The 24,302-nt window shown below is 37.5% G+C and overlaps 1 protein-coding gene across 6 annotated transcripts in view; it reads left to right on the top strand.

The window, feature by feature from the left end:
- WDPCP (WD repeat containing planar cell polarity effector) overlaps positions 1 to 24,302 on the top strand; it is a 327,334-nt gene that overhangs the window by 137,242 nt on the left and 165,790 nt on the right. For all 6 annotated transcript variants that reach the window (XM_058667873.1, XM_058667872.1, XM_058667875.1 and 3 more), the window contains 2 exons: positions 9,152 to 9,761; positions 23,665 to 23,853. In XM_058667873.1, coding sequence (XP_058523856.1) covers positions 9,152 to 9,761; positions 23,665 to 23,853 — 799 coding nt within the window. The remainder of the gene's footprint in view (positions 1 to 9,151; positions 9,762 to 23,664; positions 23,854 to 24,302) is intronic.

Below are 24,302 nucleotides of genomic sequence, written 5' to 3'. Positions count from 1 at the left end.
GTACTGGAGTCTAGCCTAGTCTGGTGCAACCCAGATCCAGTCCACATTTGTGCTGAGGGACATTGCAGCCATGCCCAAACCAGGTATCAGCCCCACTTTGGCCCCTGCACTCACCAGTGGGGACCACAACCCCGCCAGGGCATCCCCTTTGCTGCCCAACCTGGGTTGTTCCCAACCACAGATCTTGCATGTACCAGTGATTTCTCTGACCCAGCTTGGCATAGTCCCTCCCCTGCCTTGGCCTTTGCTTTTGTACGCTGTGGCCTGGCCTGACCTGGCCTGTGCCCAGTCCCAACTCTCAGTGGTGGATTTTGCTACCTGGCCCTGCTCGTTTTGCTCTCATCCCTGGCTCATGCAAACCTGTAGGCATGACAGCCTACCTGGCATGACCTGTGCTCCAGCCTTGTTTCTGCACTTGCTGGTGAGCTAAAGTTTGCTCGGCTCTGCCCAGTCTGCCCCCTTCCAAAACCATCCCATGCATTTTCCAACAGTTGGAGTTACGTTGCTCAGCTTATCCAATCCCCAGGCCTGGACCACATGCTTACTCACCAGTAGGAGCTAGGGGAGTTTCCCAACTCCCCCACTCGGTCCACTCCCATACCTAGATCTCATGCATGCCAGTAGGTGCTAGGCCCTTGCCTGGCTTAGCCTACCTCTCCATCTTGGTCTAGAATGAGCTGGTGAATGTTGCGGCTCGGTCTGCCTCACATTCTGTTTTAGGATGCAGATGCGGGCGCTGTAACTTATACCTGCACAGACTGTTCTTGGCCCCTGTACCTATGAGTCTTGGAAGGTTTCATGTTCACACCTAGCTCAGCCCATCACCATCTCAATTCTTGTGCTAATCAACAGGACTTGTATTTCCACAAAGTTTGGCCCCACAGGATCTACCCCCAGACCTGGTTCTCTCACGTGCTGTTTAGTGTCATGGCCCTGCCTAATGTGACCCTGTTCTGTTCAGTGCTAGTTCTCAGTTTGTGTCCCTCCAGTGAGTTTCAGCTCCTGTGCTGCGCCCCTGCTGTGGCCTCTGCAGTTAGGGCATCCAGATCATCTCACTGCACCTGCTGAAATTCCGTTGTGTGGCTGCACACTATATGCTAAACCTTCCTCCCATTCATAGTTTTAGCAGTACCCAGAGTTAGGGAGGTACCAGGTGTGTCTTTAAACTGAAATTCTTGGGATTCTAAGTTGGTGATATTTTTCTGGTGGAAGCAGCAAAATGCATTGAGCCGGAAGTGGTTTCACTAGGGCTTAGGTCTTGTGCTGCTTGCTGCTGTCTCCCTCTGCTTCAGGAGTTTTCCACAGTACTCACTATGGCACCTGACTTGACACTTGGGGTGCTTTTTGGGAGGCTGGATTGTAAGCCCCACCCTGCTCCCACACTCATCTGCATGGGCTGTACTGCTCTATTTCAGCTCATGATCAAATTGAAAAGATCCCCAGAACCCGCAGTTCTGTGGTATGATTCACCTCCTGGTTTCGTAGTGACTTGCCCTTCCCCATCTGTCCGTGGTGATCTTCATATGCCACTGGGGTTTGTTTGCTGCAGCTGCACTGTCGTGTTGCTTCTCCATGTCCACAGAGCTCCAGTTGTCCTTCCATCATTGACCTGCTGACTCCCATTACCCAGGGTTGTGCCCTCTCTGCTTCTCTGCTAATCCTTCTCTACCTGCTCTAACATAACCCTATTTTGTCATCTTGCTCCCCTGAGATGGTGATTTTACTATTAGCGGGTGTTGGGCTGGATTGAGGTGTGCAACCAGATGGAGTTCTTCAGCACCTACAGTGACCTGGGCATGTAAGTGACCTGCTGCCCAGCGCACAGTCTACCTAATGTTCTTTAAAAACAAATACAGCAAAACAATGAATAAGTGATTGGGCCATAATCATCCTTCCTGGGTCATTTCTAGCATTGCACAGTCTGTGGTTTATCTAAAGTGCTGCCTGTATTTTATTTTTCTTTTTTGTACTTCCCCGTTGCCTTAGAATTAAAGCAGATATACTTTCCTTCAGATTTTTAACTTTCATTGGACTTTTCATATTGTAAACTTCTTTGTTTTCATCTGCACATTATATACTTTATATGCTTTAAAAATATCTGTTATACAAAAGTCACAAAATCACAGAGACATGGACAGGGAGAGAGAGAACCCCTGTATACTCCCCAGAGATAGCCTTGAAGGCCAGGCCTGACCTGGCCAGGCTGAAGCCAGGAGCCAGGAGCTCCATCCAGTTCTTCCATGTGTGTGGCAGGGACACAAACACTTTGAGCCATCTTCTGATGCCAATCCCAGAACATCAGCAAGGAACTGGATTGCAAAGAATCCAGGGCAAAAACTGGTACTCTTAGAGTAAACAGGAAGCATTGTAGGCGCAGCCTTGCCTATGATGCTGCGAGCCAGCTCTGCCTATGCTTCCTCTCATTGTTTGCCTGTACTCTGTACTTTCGCAGGTCTTTTTACCCTGTCCTTTATCACAGGCAGTTCCACTTGAATTCTAATGACTAATTCTTGAAATCTCTGAACTAGACTTTTAATAAAGAGTTACTAGATTTTAGAATTTGCCAGCTCTGAGAAGTATTAAAGAAGGATTAAGACTAAAACCTCATTGAGGAAAGAGGTATTCTTAATTTTGAATTTTTCATAGGGCAACAATAAGCACAGCTTATGGAAGGAAGAAGTTACATGAGTGTCACCAAGTGCAATTCTCTATTTTTATGGATGGTTTACTTTGATTTTTTTCTTCAGGGCATTGTCATTTAACATTTTTCCCCTTCACTACACACCATATTTTTCATTCTTTTATCTTAGTATCGTATCTTTGCCTTGATCGTTTCCTGACTAGTACTTCTGTCTAAGCTCATTTTGAAAGAAAAACTAGCTGCATAAATATAAGATGAAAGATGTCTCTAATAATTATAGATTTGGGTTTCTAAAATTCTGTGTTTCCTGTATATTTTACAGTAATTATATAATTGTATTTAGTCTTTTCAACTTGTTTTTAAAAATCTGTACCAGAACATCTTAAAGCTGGAGAAGAGTAACAATTTTTTCTTTGAGTTCTCCAATTACTAGGATATATTTAAAAAATTTTAGAAGTCTGTTGGAAATGCATGTATCTGTACTTCATGTTTGTTTTCTGTAGTTTTTTTTCCCTCCATGCAGTAGTGTTTTCATAGGACAATTCAGTGAGTAGATTTTCTTTTTTGAGAAGCAGAAAGCTGGAGAGAGGGAGAACCAGAGAACTCCCCTCCATTGGTTCATTCCCCCAGATGCTCACAATGGCTGGGACTGGGTCAAGGCAGAACATGTGATATGGAAATGCAATCTGTGTTTTCCATGTAGGTGGCAGAAACTGCTGCCTCCCATTGCGCATCAGCAGAAAGCTGGGATCAGGATCTCAAGCCAAGAATCACATACAGGCACTATGATATAGGACATAGGCATCTCAACGGCTAGGCCAAATGTCTTCCCCAAATACATTTTTTTTTGGCCTATATCTAATTATTTTATCTGTGCTCCCTTCTGGTGATGCTGTGTTTCTTTTTTTGGTTTTCAATACTGAAAAGCTTTTATTTTTATCTGCTTAAAAAACAGAGTGGCAGAGACAAATCTTCCCTCTACTGGTTCAATTCTACAAATACCCTTATAAAAGGCAGGAATGGGCCAGGTCAAACTTGTAGCCTGCAACTCTATTCATATCTTCTACATGGGTGGCAGGCTCTTGAGCACCCGAGCATTCATTATCTGCCTCCCAGGATGCGTTGCAGGAGTCCGAAGTTGAGGGGCCCAGACTCTAGCCTGTACTCTATATGGGATGCAGCCATCAATTCAATTTTCATGAAGATATTGGTGACACACTTTGGGTAGCAGTCAAGAATTATCTTACCATTCTTGATTGAGTCATACTTTCATGGGAAGGGTCTGTATCTAGTTATAGATATTTCCTTGTGCAAACCTAATATTTTTATTCATTTATTATTTTTTCTTGATTATTAGCATATGCCTGTATCCCAGCAGTATAAAAATCCATTATTTTCATCGGCTAAAATGTATGCCTTACTCTTGATTATCTTTAAAATGTCATATATTCAAGAATGGACCAAAGTAAATTTAAAATCATGAAATCAGATAAGAAGTTTGTCTCTCGTAAAATGTATTGTCAGTAGGGTTTATCGACCTATCACCAAACGCCAAGAACAGTGGTAAATATTGTTAACAATGGAATGAGTGCAATTTTGCTTCTTAAGCCACATGTTTTTTATGTTTGAAGTTACTTTCTACATTTAAAGTTTGTGCTGTATAAGGATCAGCCATAAATTTTTAACCAACTATGGATTTTTGCTTGATACTGGTGTTTTTCATTTTTTTTTTTAAATTATCCTTGTTGGAGAATCCGGAACTTTTTCTTCAGTAGCAATCAAAACAGCCGTGAGTTTACTAAGGGCTGTATTATTTTTAATTCTTATAGCAATCCTAGGAATCAGGTAACAAATTCTTATTTTAGAGATGAGAAAACTACATATGTAAGTGTTTATCTTGCTCTAGGCGTCAGGAATCTCTTTTGCCAAAACGTATCAGTTACTTTTAATGTGCTACTTCTATCATGTGGTGTTGTTTATGGCTTTTATACAGGGACAGGTCTAACTAGAAATTAAATTCCAAACCCAAGTATATAAAATATGTATTGGATATTAATACTAACATCACTTTAAGAGTTGTAGAAGGATACTTCACAAAGTTTATAGAAAACACATATTATGAAAAACTATATGATTTCAGATCTTTTGCACCAAAATAAATGTACCTTATATACATATTTTCTGTGTACTTTCCCAAGTTCCTTTACATAAACTTGACGTTGCCTATCCTTACCATACTTTAAAAAGACTTTGTCAAGCAACAATGTAGAACATACTTAGTTTTGTATTTTATCTTCTTATATAGTAAATAGATGTAAAACAAATAATATTTTGCAAATTTTTTGAGGCGACAGTTTATTTGTTCCCCAGATTTATAAGGCGTGCTATTATTTTTGTACGACTCAAGCAGTTCAGATTAAAACATCTTTAATGGAAGTCTGCTTAACACCTTCCCATGACAAAAAAATTTAGGACAAGCTTTATTATTCCCCCCTGCAGAGTTAACAAGCTCTGTTGTTATTTCCATATTTGTCTCCTGGGTCTCTTCACTCTTCTTTCTTTTCTTCTCTCAGCATATTTGAGATTTCTAATGTTTAGTGACTCTTACCCATTCTCTGTAATCACACAAGAAAAACTGATAGTCACACAAAATTACGTATGTCTTAATTTGCCAGGCAGTTTGTCATGCTGGAACTATGGTTTTTGGACTCATGAGGATCTGTATTCTTCCTACCCATTCAGGGTATAAAAGCTTTGTGACCCAGAGTAAATCATACCATCTCTCTGACCGTCATTGTCTTTAGGATATGAATGGCATACCTTTATATACAGGAGTATTGAAAATATAATGTGCAAAATATATTAGCACATACCCTATTCTCTTATCATTACCATTTTTATTAGGGTATATCTTTACTGAAATACATATATATTCAAGTGTTTTTAATCCTTAAACTTTTATGATCTCATTAATAATTCTACATAAGACATTTTTTGCCCTTCCCCCCATGAGCATCAGTCACTAATTGTCAGTTCAGAAGACAACAAGTGACCTCACTTTGGCTAGTTTTTTTGGAACAATGTGGAAGTGGCATGAAGGAGAGGAACATATGTAATCCATCATTGTACTCCCTTTTTGTTCCTTTCTCTTGGTGAATACTGACTCCCTAAGAGATATTTCTACTAATGTTTAGAAACCAGGAGGTCTGCACCCGTTTTCTGCGAGCTGTAAGGCTAATTTGTTCTAGGCCAAAACTGCTAGCTAACTGGGGCCCTCTTTAGGCTGTAACTCTGTGAGTATAGACTGCTCAGCATTGGCTGGCTTTCTCAGTCACCTACCCTGACTCTTCTTTTGAAAAACTAACTTACTGGAAGTTAGATAGTTAGATGAACATTACATTGTTATTATTTTTCAAATTTGTAGTTTAAAAAAACTTACTGCATGTTTAGAACCAATACAGCCTTTGGCGCGCTGGTGTACAAATATAAACATGTCAGATACACCAGTTTTTTTTTTTTTTTTTTTTTCATTTACAGTGAAAATGAGGACCTGTGATTAGACATCAGAAGCAAGTTGGGGCTAGAAATGGGATATGGAGGTGAGAATAAAGAAAACATACATCCCTGGGGTTAGAATTCCAAAAATCTGGGACATTAAAAAAAAATGTAGAGGATGCCAATTCAAAGCCCTGCTGTTCTACTTCCAGTGAGCTCTCTGCTACCTGGGAGGCAGCAACAGACGCCCAAGTACTTGGGCCCCTACACCCACGTGGGAGACCCAGATGAAGCTCCTGGCTTCTGTTTTATTCCATAGAAAATTGAAAGTATTCCTTCCTCTGTATATGCTTACTATTGTCTTTTCTCTTGCTATTAAGAATGTGACAAGGTATACGAGGAGATACTACCCTAAAACATGGCATGTTAGCATATTGTTTATTTTAAGGTAAAGTACGTTGAAAACCCACAAAATCAGTACGATCTTTCTGCCCTTCTTCCATATTCTTCCGAAGATTATAATTTTTTTCTGATCTATCTCCAAAGATGTGCATTTTTATACCTTGAGGAAAAATATGAAGATATGGTGACACAAAGAAAAACCTTGTTCCAATTGGTTCATTATCTGTTTTTTATGCAATAATATGTGCAAACAACTGTCCTTTTCCCATTAAGCCTAAGCATAAAATAGTTTTCCCCGGAACTTTGATTTTTCGTATCTGAAGGCCCCCAGTAACATAAAGCTCTTTTTCTAATATATCATTTCTCATAGGGATGTCAGCCATGAACCTTGCAATCATGGGAAAAGATTTTTTTTTTTTATGCTCTAAAAGTATATGTCCCTGAAGGAGGGGATTTATTCACTGTTGTAACCTAACCTCAATACCCAGGACCAGAGCCTGAGACATAGCTTAAACGCAAATATGTATTGAACAAAAATGAAAATTAAAGTGAGAGGGAAGAAATTGTTCCTACAGGGTTTTATATCCAAGGAAGAGAGTAAAAATTAATTTTTTACCTCATAGCCTTCCTCTGTGCAAATACATTTGTCCATTTTTTCATTACTGTAATGAAATACTTAAGGCTGACTTGTTTTAGCAAGAAAATTTTAGTTAGCTTAGAGTTCTGCAAGTTCAAGAGCAAGTTCAGCATTAGCTGCGCTCTGGCAAGACCTTCATGGCATCACATCGGCAAGAGCATGTGTGAGGAAGAGATCATGTTGCGTGACAGGAAGCCAGAGCTGGGGTGTGAGCTCCTTTATAACAACTTGGGAGAGGATAGAGAGAGCTAACTCAGAGGCCCATGAAAATTGTCGCAATTCCTTGTAAAAGCAGCTCTAGGCTCCATTTAAAGAGCAGCACTTTCCAACATGTCATCCTGAGAAGTAAGCAAGCTCCCAACACATGAGCTTTTGGGAGAAATGCTCAGACTGTATCCCACTCATCCCAGTCACCAGGTAATGTTTTGAACAGAGGAGTTAAAGCAAAAGGAAGACTAGTTCAGTTAGGAAGACTAATTTGGTGATGATTTGTAGGATGGATTATTTAAAAAGTCATGTTAGTCCTTTTCTCCAATTAACTAACAACAAACTGCTTTTAAAAGCACTGCTTTTAATTTTGAGACAGTTTGACTCATAAGGAAATGATAAAATATGAGGGTTAAGAAGGCTTATGGAAAAGTTTTTAAGAAAATATGCATACATTTAAATGTTTTTGCACCAAAATTAACTTTTTTCATGAACTTTGTGAAGTGCCCTCATCTACAGATTTGTGTATTTTCAACCTTGTTTTCCCTAACAGTATCTTACATTATTATTATATATTGTCAAATACAGGAAATAGAACTTGATATAATACAGACCTTTAATTGTATTGTTCATCAGTATCTTTTGTGTGTTTGTGTATATAGTTCTACATAACTATCACATTTAGTTATGCTATTTAATGTTTGTCAGATTTTGTAGTTTGTTTTTAACAAAGTGTAATAAAACATTCTCTTATAGCATTCTCATTCTTAGCTTCCCCCATCTTTTATGCATGAATAAAATAAATGGTTTATCATTTGGTGGTTGTTCTGCATTCGTGTTTCTTCTAGATAGGTGGTCTTTCATTTGTCCATCAGTGATGCCTTTTAAATTTTACTTCACCTGTTTCAACAACAAATCATATTATTTTACTAGGTTTTGGTTTTTTTCTTACTTTAATTTTATAACCAGTACATAATGGTTTTTCTTTTATTGGTCATTTGTCTACTTAGCCATTCTTCATATGCTTAGCCATTCCGTCAATAAAATGTTTCTTTAAGAAGTATGGTGAGGGCCCAGCGCAATAGCATAGTGGGTAAAGTCCTAGCCTTGAGCACCCCGGGATCCCATTTGGGTGCCGGTTCAAATCCTGACAGTCCTGCTTCCCATCCACCTCCCTGCTTGTGGCCTGGGAAAGCAGGTTAGGACGGCCCAAAGCTTTGGGACCCTGCATCCATGTGGGAGACCCAGAAAAGCTCCTGGCTCCTGGCTTCGGATTGGCTGAGCTCCAGCTATTGCGGCCGCTTGGGGAGTGAACCAGAGGACGGAAGATCTTCCTCTCTGTCTCTCCTCCTCTCTGTATATCTGCCTTTCCAATAATCTTAAAAAAAAAAAAAAAGTATTGTAAGAGGGAAGACAATTGGCCAGTTATCTGAAGTCATTTATTCATGATTCTAAAATTACATTTTAGATATTCTGAAACCAGCCTTACTCATAAACAGGGTGTCCTGTTTATGTGATACATAGACTGTGCAAAACTAAATTTTCATGTTAAAATCTTGTAGTTTAATTCCTGCAGCTGCACCACGTGTATTTATATGTTTGCTCTGTATGAATTATACAAATGTCCTATGCGTTATTGCATGCTTAAATGTTGCTGATATTTTATGTGGGAATTGATCATCTGTATTAGTAGTTAGTATGAACAGCTATATGTGATGACTAAAGAAAAAGCAAGTTCTTTTTGAATATATTGAATATGTTTCCTATAGGTTCTGAGTTCTGTCCGCACAGAATGGGATCCTCTGGATGTTTGTTTTGGCACCAAACAGCCATATCAAGTGCTCACAGTGGAACACTCCATCAGCGTGGACAAACAGCCCATGGTGGACAGCTGCATCTATGAATGTGTTCGAAACAAAATGCAGTGTGTGTCAGTCACCAGAATACCGCTAAAATCAAAAGCCATCAGCTGCTGCAGGAATGTTACCGAGGAAAGGCTGATTCTGGGCTGTGAAGATTCTTCAATAATTCTTTATGAAACTCATCGTAGAGTGACTGTTTTAGCCCAAGCTGATCTTTTGCCTTCATTTATTAGTTGGCATCCAAGTGGCGCCATTCTGCTAATTGGCAGCACTCAAGGGGAACTGCAAATTTTTGATATGGCTCTATCCCCTATTAAGATCCAGCTCCTGGCTGAAGACCTCTCACCCAAGGAGACTTTACAATTCAATAAATTCTTTGCTGTTTCCAGCAATCTTGTTCAGATGCAGTGGTTAGCCCCTCATGTTGTTTCTCAGAAGTCTGAAAGTGGAGACATCTATGATCTTCTCTTCATCAGATTTGACAAAGGACCTGTAGGTGTGCTTCTGTTTAAACTCGGTAAGTCAAAGAAGTTGATGAGTAACCAAATTAAAATGTGTGTAATAGTGATGTAAGTAAGGATACAAAATTATTGTTGGAATGTAGATTTTCCTATTTGTTATCCTATAAATATTTTTACCTTTTGAACATTTCATGTAGTTTCTCCAAAAGGGTTTTGTGGATGAGCGTCTAAAATCCAAAGGAACATTAAATATTGAAAACTTTGGAATTGTACCAGTTGTTCATAATGACAATCAAAAGCTCCAAACTTTCACATTTGATGCTCTGTAAAATGTCTGACTGAAAAGTTCTGCCAGAAATAGAATTGAATAGTTTTAAAAGTGCTGGGCCCGGCAGCGTGGCCTAGCGGCTAAAGTCCTCACCTTGAACACGCCGGGATCCCATATGGACGCCAGTTCTAGTCCCGGCAGCTCCACTTCCCTTCCAGCTCCCTGCTTGTGGTCTGGGAAAGCAGTCGAGGACAGCCCAAAGCCTTGGGACTCTGCACCCGTGTGGGAGACCTGGAAGAAGTTCCTGGCTCCTGGCTTTGGATAGGCATAGCATCTGCCGTTGTGCTCACTTGGGGTGTGAATCATCAGATGGAAGATCTTGCTCTCTGTCTCTCCTCCTCTCTGTATATCTGACTACCCAATAGAAATAAATAAATCTTTAAAAAAAAGTGCTTACATACATGGGAAAATTCTTTGTTGTAGGAATATAGTAGATTTTTCTACCAAACATTGATGTCTTCTTTCCAGATTGTAGTTGTGGGAAAGAAGTGTTTTAAAAGAAAAGAAATGTATGTTTAGTAAAATTTGGTAAATATATTTTTTTGTTTTTAATTTTGGATTAAAATGTTACTATGAAATTGTACATTCATAAATTTCCACAAACTTGCAACATGAAGTTTTATTATTTTGATTCATTTGCCTTTTACAGTTTTGTATAAATAGCTGTGCCTTGAAATGGCAGTAACTAGGTAGTTTTATAATAATTTAACATTGGAAAAACCTCACTTAGGTTTGAAAACAAATTTCATTGATGCTCATTATGACTACTTGCAAATAAAAGGGTAATGCATTTTAAGCCTTTACAAGGATTTGACTCTGTGGTATAAAGTTAAGTTTTTAGTTCAATTTGCTTTGTTTTTTTTTCTGTGAATCTGCTTGATTCTGAAACTGAACACGTTGAATCCAATGGAAATGACATTAACCTGGAAGATATAATGCATAAAATTTGAGACCTATGTTTTTTCCACATAATAAAGTTACAACTAATTTTCTTCATAATGTTAATATTGTCCCAGTAAAAAATGTTTGGGATCTCATTTATTATGAGATAATCCAGTTATACCTTGTCTAGTTACATGTTTAACAGTTTTGTTTGTCTATACACAGCACTAATTAAAATGGATGTCTGATGCTTTGTATGTCTGTTTAAAGTGTCTGTTTCTGTCTCTGGCCCTGTTACCCTGTGTTACTCGGTTTTCTGTCAAATGGATGGCTTGCTCACATACACCTTGCTTTTCTTCAGCCCTCCCTTGTGGGTCTACTCACAACAGCTTTGCAAAAAGCACAGCTTTCTCTTCTATCTCTAGCACATTTGCCTCCTACTAAAGTAAACAGGCTCTCAGTATAGGGATTTAGAGGGCTTCCTGCTAATTGCCAGCTTGTAAACTTAATTGGACTGTCTCCCTGGGCACTGTTCCTAAATCAATTAGGCAATGAGTTGGCTGTCACCTCTTTTTCCCTAAAAAGGTCTCTTGGAAGAGAAATATCCAATAGAAGTCAAGCATTCTAGTGAAAAGGTGGTAACTTCTGCAACTGATGTTTATGATTTAAATTTTATTTTTAATATGATGACTCTGAAGTTCGAAGGATAGATAAATAGTACAATTTTACAGCCTCTTTAGAAGGTATGGATTTGGAATTTTCAAGAATTTTTTAGTTTGGTTCTTATTTTTATGGTATCATAAGATTAATATTTATTTTATAATTTTTCCAGTGAAGATTCCTTGAAATAGTAGATTCTAACTAGCATTTTCTTCTTTAAGAGAATTCAGTTTGAAGAACAGATTTTTCTTATCTGTTGCTAAATACATCCAAAAAATTAATACACTTCTTGAATTAACACAGTGCTGATTCTGGGCATCCATGTGGAATTTTCATGTATAATTCAAGTTACTGCATATATAAACAGGTAGTTGCATGTGCAGTTTCCCCACCAGGGAGTATTTATGAGATTTTTTTTTCAGATGCTTGTTATGCAAGCCCTTGGAAAATTTGACATGAAAGGTGTAGCTTACAATTTAAAATTGTAAAGCTAGATCATACATCATAGTTAAAAATAAAATGCTGTCATGTGCAAACGTGGCAGTGGCGGATGCCAATATGCTAACATTTTTTGGAGTTTGACTCTTAGATTAGGTCAGTTAATATAATGTTGAAGGAAAACAGTTGTAGGGCCAAAGCTTACTCTGTGTGTGTGTGTGTGTGTGTGTGTGTGTGTGTGAGATTAATTCATTTGTTTGAAAGGCTAAATTACAGAGGGATTGAGGGGAAAGACAAAGAGAGAATCCTACATTCACTGGCTCACTCCTCATATGACCAACATGTCCAGGGCTGAGCCAGTCTGGAGCCAGGAGCTGCTTCTTCATCTCCTACGATGATGCAGGGGTCCAAGGAGCTGGGCCATCCCAGGCATATTAGCTGGAAGTTTGGTCGAAAGAGGAGAGCTTTGAGCTTGAATCAGTGCTGGTATGGGTGCCAGTGCTACAGGCTTTACCTTGCTATGCCACAGCACCCATCACTGGAATCCATTCTTCATTCTTACAATGATTATATTTGCTGCTCTTATCTCTTTTGGTAGTTAAAAGTTTGTTTTTAATTTAGCTGTCTGACATGCTTTGAACGTCCCTTGAAAATTCATGTTGAAATGTACATGTCAGTGTAATGGTAGTAAGAAGTGAGTAGCCTATGAGGACTTCCCTCTCAGGAATGGATTAAAGCCACTTTTGAGAGTGAGTAGGCTAGTTTTTCTCAGAGTGGGTGTAAGTTTGCTCTCCATCTTCCTCTCATGCATGTATCTGCTTCTGTTGTGTTGTAATGTAACAAGAAGGCCCTCATCAGATGTGGCTCTTAGCAGCTTCCAGATCTATGAGCCACATAAACTCCAGGAGTTTGTAGTTTACCCAGCCTGTGGTGCAATTCTGTTATAGTACTAAATAGCACAAGACACTGCCATCCCTGACTCCATCCTGGACCGTTCCTGGTGCACATCCACATATTCTCTTGGCTTCATTGATACCTGTCCTTGGATGTATACAGGTGCCTCAGACACATGGATAGAAATGAAGTCATAATTTTCTATACAACCCTGCCCTTCTTTTTGTATTTTCTGTTTTATGAGATGATAAAAATTATGCAGAACCTCCAAGTCTAAAGTCATCCTAGAATCCTCCCCTCTCTGCTAATGTTGAACACAATCGTTGACCAGATCACATCAATTGTTTAAAATTAAGATTTATTTATTTTTATTTAAAATGTTTAGAGAGAGAAACAGAGAACGCGCACATATCTTTCATTCACTGGTTCACTCCCCAAATTGCCACATCTGGGCCAGCCCAAAGGCAGCAGCATGGAATCTCACGTGTGGATGCAGGGGCTCAAGGACATGGGCCATCTTCTGCTGCTTTCCAGGAACATTAGCAGGGAGCTGGATCCAAAGTGGAACAACTGGGACTCTTAACTGGCACCTATATGGAATGCCATCACCACAGTCTGAGGTGTAACCCACTATGCCATGATGCTAGCCCCTATTCTGTCTAATTACCGTTGAAATATCTCAGCTTGGGCTCCCTGTCGTCGCTTTAATGCACACCTTCCCTGTTTTATCACAACCCAGTAGAGATCCTCTGTACTCTTCTCCCTCCCAATCTTCCCATTACACTGTCCAGTTAATCTCCTGCACTGCTGTTAGAATGGTCATTCTAACAGTGCTGATTTGGCCATGGATTCTACATCTTTAAATAGTTTTGCAGTTGATGATCTCTTTTCTGCCTCTCTGACTTCATCTAACCAGTTGTGCTACTCCATAGTAGCTTCACAACCATGGCATATGCTCACACAGGCTTTTCTTCCATGGTGGTGTTAACACTATTGTACCTGGCACAGGGTCTCCGCAGTGTCCTCAGAGAACTTACATAGTTGAGGAAAGGTGGAATGTTCAGTTGATAACGTTAAACAAGAAAAAGAACATTCCTTCTCATAGAATTTTGAAAACCACAGGTGACATGTCTATGTGCTTGTGTGCTAATCTAAGAAACTTTTAAAGAAATATAGATTTTTTTCTCTTGGAAGTTTTAAAAAGTTGATTTTTCTCTTGAAAGTTTTAAAAAGTAGATTTTTCCTCTGAAAGAGTTATTTGTAATGAATAATATCATATTACACTTTTTAAAAAAGATTTACTTATTTTTTATTGTAAAGTAAGATATATACAGAGAGGAGGAGAGACAGAGATATATCTTCCGTCCAGTGATTCACTCCCCAAGTGACCACAATGGCCGGTGCTGTGCCAGTCCAAAGCCAGGAGCCAGGATCCTCTTCTGGGTCTCCCAAATGGGTGCAGGGTCCCAAGGTTTTGGGCCGTCCTCAATTGCTTTTCCAGGCCACAAGCAGGGAGGTGGATGGGAAGCAGGGCCACCGGGATTAGAACCAGCACCCATATGGGATCCCAGCACATTCAGGGCAAGGACTTTAGCCACTAGGCCACGGCGCCGGGCCACATATTACATTTTCTTGAAGTAATGATTGATGTTGCTGCAAAGGCATTTCAAGTAATTTAAGTGCTTTTGCAGATTAAAATTGAATCTCACATTGTTTGAAATGAACTTTTCAGAAGACATTCTACTTTATTCAAACTACAATGGTGATGAAATTTTAGATCAAGTTTACTTGAGATATAATTTACATCAGTTGAAAACACTCATTTAAAATGTGTACTTCAGGGTGTTTTTACAGGTGAACAGCCCCCCATTGTTACTACCATAACATTTTTTATCGTTTTTATCATTTTAACACTCTCCCAAGGCCTTTGCAGGTAATCTTCACCTCTCAAAACTTAAAAGCATTGATTTCCTTTCTGTTGTTGAGATTATATTTCATAGAAATTGCATTATGAAATATATATGCACATACATATATACATAAATGTACATGTATATTTTAGTCTTGGTACTTGCACTCGGCATCAATTTGTGACAGATTTCCATAATGTGTGCATGCAAAATTTTTCTTTATGTGGTGATCAATTTCATGGATATTTCGCTTTTTTTTCTTTCACATTACTGGACATTTGGATTTTCTTCCAGGGGCAAGTTGATGTAACTGAAAGTTTTACATACTTTTGTTTGCTTAGTTTTTGTATGAAAACACATTTCAATCTCTTTGGGTAGTAACTTCAGAGAGGACAGTGACTAGACCATATGCTAAGTGTATATTTAGTTCAGAACAAAATGACTATTTTGTTCAGTAGTTAAGCCAGTGTGCATCAAGGAGTTTATGGGAGTTAAAGTTCCCTACATCCTCACTGACACTTTGTGTTATTAGTTTTCTTAATTTAGTAACTGTAATGAATGTATAGTGGTGCTCTCATTTTCTTCGTAACTATTGGAATTGAGAATCTCCTAATGTAGTTTATTTGCCATGTCTTTTTCTCTGATAAAATTTATCTTCAAACCTATTGCTCAAGCTTACTGGGTTATTTGTTTGCTTATTATTGAGTTGTAAGATTTTTTGGGGGGCTCACTATAAATTCTGATACAATCATGAATATTTTCTTCCAGTTGGTAGTATACCTTTTCATTTTTTTAGTAGTATGTCTTATGTAAAATTTTTTCATTTCAATGAAATTAAATAATCCATTTATTTTCTGGCTGTACTTTTCATGTCTTATCTATGAAAAGTAATGCAGGTTTATAAAGCTTTTGTTTTCAAAATTTTACTTAAAATTTAAGATTATGCCTATGATTTGACATATGAATTGAAATTAATTCTGTAATGTAAGTACCAATCTTAGCACCTTATTGAAATGCCTTGATGAAATGTATGTGTTAATGCACTTTATTTTTTTCCACTAAAATATATACTTGTACTTAAGCAAGTACCGTAGCTGTCTTAATTACTTTGAGTTTTAATACCATCAATTTTAAAACTTTTTCCTTTTCTTATATTTTCCGTTCTATTCTAAATTCTTTACATGTCCATATGGATTTCAAATCAGCCCAATAGTTTCTACAAAAATACATAAATGGGTTTTGATTATGATTACGTTGATTATGTCTGTCAGTTTGTGGAGGAATGACAAATTAACAGTACTGAATCGCCTGGTTCATAAATATAGTATGTCTTCATTACTTCATATCTGTTTTGTTTTTGTATTTTCTGTATCCTTGAGATGCAACATTAGTTTGCTTATTTGAAGTTGATTTTTCATGCAGTCACTTGTTATAAACTTGCCTTCCTTGCTGCTTTTGCTGTGTCTGTAAGTTTTGGTATATTGTGTTTACATTTACATTTGTTTTAGAAATTGTTTTTCAAAGATTTAATTATCAATTTGAAAGGCAGAGTTAGAAGAATGAACGGAGTAAAAAAAATCCCATATGGTGGTTCACTTACTAAGCAAATACAACTTGCCAGTAATGGGCTAGGCTGAAACCAGGAAATGGAATCAAGCTGGTTGTCCTCCATGGGTGGCAGGTTCCAGGTACATGGGTATCCTCTGCTGCTTTCACAGGCACATTACAAGGGAGCTGAATCAGAAGCAGAGCATCCAAGACTTGAATTGGTTCTTGTATGGGACGCTGGCATTGCTGGTAACGGGTTAACCCGTTGCTTCACAGAGCCAGTCTTTGTTTCCAAAAATTCTGAAGTTTTTTGAATTCTTCTGTGATCCAGTGTCTGTTCATTAGCATGTTGTTGAACCTCTGTTTGCTTGATTTCTTAAGTTTCTTTTGTCATTAATCTCTAGCTTTGTTTCACTATAATCAGCAAAGGTACATGATACCTTTAAAAAATTTTTTTTTAATTTTTCTAAATTTGTTGAAACTTGTTTGGGGAGCTGATAAATGGTCTGTAATGGAGAATGTTTCATATCTTGATGAAACCAATATATTTCCTGCAGCTGTTGGATGAAATGTAGAATAAATTTCTGCCAAGCTGTTTGAACTGTAGTATAATTCTGATGTTTCCATGTTGAGTTTTGTCTACCCTGATAAAAGTGATGTGTTGATATCCTCCATTACTCTGTGTTTGTTTAAATTGTAGTTATTTGTTTTCATTTTTATCTGAAAGGCAGAGAGAGAAAGACATACAGGCAGAGATCTTCCATCTGCCGGCTCATTCCCCAAGTGCCTATTCCTGTTAACAGCTGGGGCTGTATTAATAGGCTGAATCTCAGAGCCAGGTTCTCAGTCTAGGTCTACCATGTGAATGTCAGTGATCCAATTACTTGAGCTATTATATGCAGCATTCCTGGATACACATTATAAAGGAGCTGAAATCAGAAGTGGAACTGCAATTTGAACCAGGCATTCTGATATGGAATGGGAGTATCCCAAGCAGCAGCTTAACTGTTGCCCTAAATGTACACCTCTCATCCCTCTAAAGATCTAATATTTGATTTATAAAATTATGTGCTCTAGCACTAAGTGTATACGCAAGATATTTATAATCATTTCTGTTTCTTGAGTTGATTGGTCATTATAGAGTGACTTTATATTTTTTTTTCTAGAATTTATATTCAGGTGTGCTTTATCCAGTGCATCGAATACCGCTTCCTTTTGTTTTATGTTCGCATGGACTGTCTGTGTTCCATCCTTTTAGCATGTGTTTGTAATTACTGGAGAATTTCTTTTATGTAGGCTATTTTTGAATCGTCCTATTGTTTTTATCCATGCAGCTATTGTTTTATCCATGATTGTCTTTTTATTAATGAATATAGTCCATTTACATTTAGTTTAGTCAGTTTTGTTATTGACAGGCAAAGAATTATGCTGTTTTGTTAATTTTCCTTTATTGGTCTTGAATATCTTTTGTTCTTAGTCATCAGTGGTTTACTATGTTGATAAGGTTTGGGTTTTCCTATTTTGCATATGCTAGTGAGTTCTGTATTTTCCCTTCCTTTCATTATCTTTCTTTCACTTTTGGAATCTTGCTAGTCTTAGACATCTTTTTTTGCAGTTGGCCTGGTTGTTAAAAATTTCTTTTAATTGTAATGGGAAGTCTGCTTTTTTGGCAGTTTTTTTCTTCTTCTTTCAGGATTGGAACCTCTTAGTCTGTAAGGTTTCTGGCTGAGAAATCTGCTGTTTAATGGAGTTTCCTTAAATGTGACTTGATGACTTCCTGTTAAGTTTCTCAAATTCTCCTTGTCTGTACTTTCAGTAGGTTGAGTATAAGAATATTTTTGGTCATGTCCATTTTCATCATGGATCTCCTAAACTAGGAAGTCTGTATTGTTCCCCAAATTGGGAAATTTTTCAGCTATTATTTCAATAAATAGGTTTCAATGGCTTTTCACTTTTCTTTGCCTTCCGGGATCCCCAAAATTCAAATATATATTTCTTTAATCATGCCCCATAAGTATGTGAGAGGCTCTCTTCATTCTTGTTCTTTTTTGTTTTTTGGGGGGGATGTTTTGAAAGATTTATCTTTAAGTTCGCATATTCTGTCTTCTGCTTGATCTAGACTGTTATTGAGGTTTTCGGCAGTATTTTTTGATTTATTGAATTCTCATTTCCAAAATTTCTTTTTGACTTTTTTTTGTGATTTCTAACTCTTGACTACGTTTCTCATTCATATTGTGAATTGTTTTTCCTAATTCAGTTGCCTTTCTATAATCTCTTGAATCTCTTTGAGTTTTCCTAAAAATCAGTCTTCTGAATTTCTTCAAATCCTTTCTTGGCAGGTTCTGTTGCTAGTTGTTGCATTCCTTTCAAGTTATCGTGCTAACCTTGCTTTTCATATTTTTGTATCTTTATGTTGAGATTTGCACATTTGGTTGGATAAATTGTCTCTACCACTTTTATACAGTAGCTTATGTAGTCAGTGTCTTTTTCCTGAAGATTTGGCTTGTGGTGCTGAATCAGACAGCTGTGTGCTTTGGTTTTGCTTAAGTGCAATAGTGTTGCCTCCCATTGTTTTTTCGGCTATATGTGATGATGATGGGCATGATGCATATGGAAGCAGTTTTGGAGAGCCTTTCTGTCTCCAGGAGCTGCACAGGGATGGGAGCACAACGGTGCTCGAGGTAGATATAGTGCACATGCGATGTGAATGCAACAATTAGAACAGTCATGCCAAGAACATGGTATACAGTGGACATTCCTTTAGCAGTGGCTGCAGTGGTGGGGGATGTAGCATGCATGAGCCCTGGGTAGGCAATAGGTTGGGGTGATGTTTGTAGATTGTTAAACACACACACACCTTCAGATTCAATTGTGAAGTTGAGAGCAAGCTGTTAATTTGCTTTCACCCTCCTGGATGGCAGTGTATTACAGAAGTCTGGGTTCTAGGGACTGGAGAGTAGAGCAAAAACTTTGAAGAAAAGCTGTGGTACAGATTCCACACTGCTCCCCTAATTGGTCTCTGAGCCTGTGGTAATTACAGGGCTGTCCTGTAGCAGCTACTGTAATATGTGTTCTAGTGTGTCTAGGGATGGTGTCTGCTGGCACTCTGCTGTTCACCCTTTCACCTGCAGTGTTGGAAGAGCGCTCTTGCCTGGGGAACCAGGGTCACTGTTGCCCATGTATGTGCCTTATTCTACTTCCTTTGCCACCATCCCAGATCTTTGTGTCTTAATTCCCTTGCTCATGCCCAGGTTCTTCCTTGGCCATTCACTTTAAAATGCAGTTATTTATTTGCTGTCTGGTTCTTCTTTGTGAAGGCATATCAATTTGGTTACCTTTTCAGTTTGACATTTATAAATCTACCTTATTAATTATGTTTTACCTTTTATTATATATATCTGGACTTGCCAACATTTGTTCTGAATTTTCATATCTGTTTATGAAGATTGTGGTCTGTGTTTTTGGATTCTGTTCCTTCTTTGTCTTTTTAAAAAGATTTATTTATTTATATAAAAATCAAAAAGAAACAAATCTTTTATCTGCCAGATAATTCCCAAAATGGCTCAAATAGCCATACTGGGCCAGATCAAAGCCAGGAGTCTGGAATCTCATCCAGTTCTCTCACATGGGGAGCCGAAGCCCAACTAGCTGGGCCATCTATGGTGCTGCCAGAAGGCTAAATCAGAAGCAGAGTAGCTGGAACTCAAACCAGCACTTCAATATGAGATGCCAGCAGCATAAGCAGTGGCTTAACTGGCTGTATCCCGCCCTCCCCTTCTTTTTTAAATTTCTTACAATCTTTGTCCTTTTTGCTGTTGGTGTAAGGCTGACCTAATGAAAACAGGTTGGGAAATGCTGCCTCTTAAATTTTGAGTTCTGTTGAATTTATGGTATTCTTTTAATTTAATAGAATTTATCTGTGAAGGCATCTGGGTATATATGTGTTTATGTCAGAATTTTTAAACATTGAGGTTGAATTAAGTGATGTAAGGCTATTCAGGCTATCTACTCCTTCTATTTGTTGGTGAGCTTTGAATCGTTTGAGCCTTTCAAAAAGTCCATTTCATCCAAGGTATAGTTTGTGTTTATAAATTTTTATAAGCATTTATACTTCTATAATGATTATTCTAGATACTGATGATTATTTCTCTTCTCACTTTAGGCAAAGGTTTGTCAATCTTTCAGATCTTTCCAAAGAACCATTTTTTATGTTTATTGATTTTTTTCTGTTCTTTATTCTGTATTTGATTACCTTTTTCCTGCTGCATATTTACTTTGAACTAAATTTGCCCTTCTTTTCTGCATTCTTTTTTAATATTGTCAGTATTATTACTATTATATGCAACAAATGATAGCAAGAAAACAAGTATCAAGATGCAGCTTCTTTGTGTCTATGAATAAAGGAACTATTACAGTAAACTCAAGTTTTTGTTCCACTGTCAAATATGACTCTCACATTAGCTTACTTTGTTTTTTCTTAAAATCAAGTAGTCTAATCATTACATCTTAAAATATCCAGTGAAAAGCTCATAAGAAAAGGAAAAGTGTGAACCTGCATTATTGCTTTAAATTCCATTTATAATTTTAGTGAAACAAGTAAACCCTGAATGTTTCAGTTTGGCTAAAAAAATTGTCTTTATTGAGCTAGAAATCTTTTCTTGAGGATTCAAGAGTGAATGAGCAAAAATTCATTTTTCACACAAGGAAAACTTTTCCAAAGATTAGAAAGTTCAGTAACTGGAACATTATCCTTTGACTGAACCCTGTGTTCTGTGCCATTCATCACGAACCCATTCTGTGAATATCCCATTAAAAAAAAAAAAGATTTACTTTTTTATTTGAGAGGGAGAAGGAGAGGTGGAGAGAGAGACAGATCATCTGTCTGTTGGTTCACTGTCCAAATGTTACAGTACCTGGAACTGGGTTAGGCCAGAGCACGACACAGAATTCCATCTGGGTGGGTCTCCTATATGGGTGGGAGGAAGAAGCCAAGTATTTGGGTTGTCATTTGCTACCTTCCTTGGGTGTACAGTCAGCAGAAAGCTGGATCAGGAGCAGAACTGAGACTTGATCCCTTTCTTCATTCTGGGATCCAAAAGTCCTAGAGCCTGGCTTAACCTGTATCACATACCCAGCCCTCCTAAAGTTCTTAATGTGGAAGATTAGATTGCTGGATTTAGACTTTTATTCTCTTATAATTATTTAAAGATACAAATTTCCCTTTAAGTAGCACTGTAGTTGTACCTAAAATAATGTTGACATTTTGTACTTTTATTGCAATTGAATTCAAAATATTTTCTAATATACTTGGTGCTTTTCTTTGATCCAGAGTTTATTTTAAAACATGTTGCTTACATTCTAAATATTAGGGATTCCCCAAATATCTTTGTCATTGATACCTAATTGGACTCTAGTTTAGAGAACCTACTCTGTATAATTTAAAAATTTTGAAATGTTTTGAGGTTTATTTTATTTCCCAGAATTTGCTCTGGTTTGGTTAATATTCTGTGTGCCCTTTAAAAATGTGAGTTTTGTTGTTTTTTAAACTATTTTTTTCTAAAGATTTAGTTATTTATTTGAAAGGCAGAGTTGCACAGAAAGAAAGAAAGAGAGAGAGAGATGTTCTCTTGGCTGGTTCGCTCTCTCCTAATGGCTGCAGTCAGATCTGGGCCAGGCTGAAGCCAGGAGCCCAGAGCTTCTTCCTGATTTCCCTCATTAGTACAGGACCGAAGCATCTTGACAGTCTTCTGTATCCCCAGATGTGTTGGCAGGGGACTAGATCAGGAGTGGAACAGCCAGCACTGATTCAGCACCCATATTGGATGGCAGTGTTGCAGGCAGCAGCTTAACTTGCTAAGCTACAATGTGGGTCCTGGAAGAAGTATTTTATAAATGTTAGTTTAATTGAGTCAGATTCGTGGACGTATTTTTCAAACATTTTCTGGTTTTGCTGATTTTCTACTTAGTTGTTCTCCTGATTAGTGAGGAAGTACTGAAATGTATTCAGTATTACAAATGTAGATGTTTTTTCTTATACTGTTTTTTTTCCTTGTCTTGTCTTGCCTTTTCTATTTTTTTAAGAATTGATTCTTTATGAAATTTGGATCCTTAGTCATAACAGTGTAGAATTTAAATTAATTTATTTTACCTTTTAGCACATGAAAAAGTTCTTACTGTTGTTTTCCAGTTTGTGCAATTCAAGTTGTAAACTGCAATAATCTGTGTTTTTTGTTCCTCTGTGTATCATGTATATTTTCCCCCTATGGTTGTTTCTTTTTCTCTCTCATCTTTCTCTTCATCAACTTTGAACTATTTGATTATGAGTGTACGTTAGCTTTTCTTCTCAATAGATCAGTTCCTACTGTAGCTACTGGAAGTCTTGCTTAACATATAGATGAAAACAAGAGATTTCAGATTTTTCTGGTTTCCTGCGAAGTTCCTTCACGTTGAAATTACTGCCAAGAAGCCACCCTGATTTATGAGGACTTCCAGTGTTTGATTACAGGTTAATATAGGCTTATGGATAGTCACATATGTTGATTTTCCCAACACAAAAGTGATAGTAAAGTTTTACTGCTTAATACAATTAGGGCAATTCCTCAGATTCCCTATCAAGTTGAGTCATGCTTTATAGCACAAGTTTTCATTTTGATGTGACTTGAAGTTAATATGAAGAATTTCAGCATATTTTTCTTGAACTAATTTTTTTAAATTATGAAGCCTAAAATCATTCCTGTTAAATGAAAATGGTTATAGTAATAAAAAGAATTGCAGTAATAGCTTATACTTTGAACTCACAAAGTAATTTAACATTTCCTCTGTTTTATTATTATTTGTACTATGAAATTTTTGTAGGTTGGCTGAAGGTAAAAAAAAAAAAGTTTTTGCAGCCAGTTGGTTTTGCAAAAATTTTTTTAAAAATGAAGCATAACAAGCCTGTTTTAAAACCTGGGTACTTTTCTTATTTCCATACACGGAAAGTATTAAGTTTCAGATGAATTCATCCATACTTAAAAATGATGATAAAATAAAACCAGAACAGAATGAATCTCCCCCAATCTTTGTTTAATGCTCTAAAATTAAAAGTGGGTTTTCTTTGAAGTTAAAAGAATGAACAACTGTGTTTATATTGTGCCAAGATATTGTATAGCAAATATTAGCTGTGATGAGAATCTGTTCCACATTTCTAACTCCTTCTGTAAGAAATGAGCACATTTTTTTATTTATGCAAAAGTTAACTCTGTCTCGCTCTACTTTTTATTTTAAATGATCAACCCTGTTTTGTATGTTTTGTGATAGGTGTCTTTACTCAAGGACAGCTGGGCCCAGTAGACATCATCTTCCAGTACATTCACTGTGATGAGATCTGTGAGGCAGTTAACATCCTGAGCAGCATGAACTGGGACACTGTGGGACACCAGTGCTTTGTCAGCATGAGTGCCATTGTCAACCACCTTCTCAGACAAAAGCTTACTCCAGAGAGAGAAGGTTAGACTTGAAATATATTTCATAAATGAGTTCTGCATATGCATGAAGTACCTTGTATTGAGTCTTTGCTTTTGAAGATATATTTGAATTATGCAACTAGAGATTGAGAGACAAAAATGGTGCAGTAGATCAGATATGAAATAATAGTTCCTTTTCCTGTAGAAGCTTATGGTGGAACTCACATTGCAGGTGTTGTGTGATTCATTCTGGGTTCACATGTGATTTAGATTCATATTTCAAACTTTGATCAGAAATTTCATGTAATCTGGGTCTGGTAGATAAAAGTGTTTCTTCTTTGCTCACATGAAGCATCTGTCTATGTATGTATTTATCTGTCTGTCTGTCTATATTGTCAAACCAATTTGTCCAGGCAATAACCCCTAACACTCACTTTTGAAATGTGCATTGGAATTGCAGTATAGGCTGCTTCTTCTTGGTTTTGTTCCTCT

The sequence above is a fragment of the Ochotona princeps genome, chromosome 8 (genome assembly GCF_030435755.1).
Source record: "Ochotona princeps isolate mOchPri1 chromosome 8, mOchPri1.hap1, whole genome shotgun sequence".
NCBI lineage: Eukaryota > Metazoa > Chordata > Mammalia > Lagomorpha > Ochotonidae > Ochotona > Ochotona princeps.
Note: the sequence above shows the minus strand (reverse complement) of the source record. Positions and strands in the feature narration are given on the sequence as shown.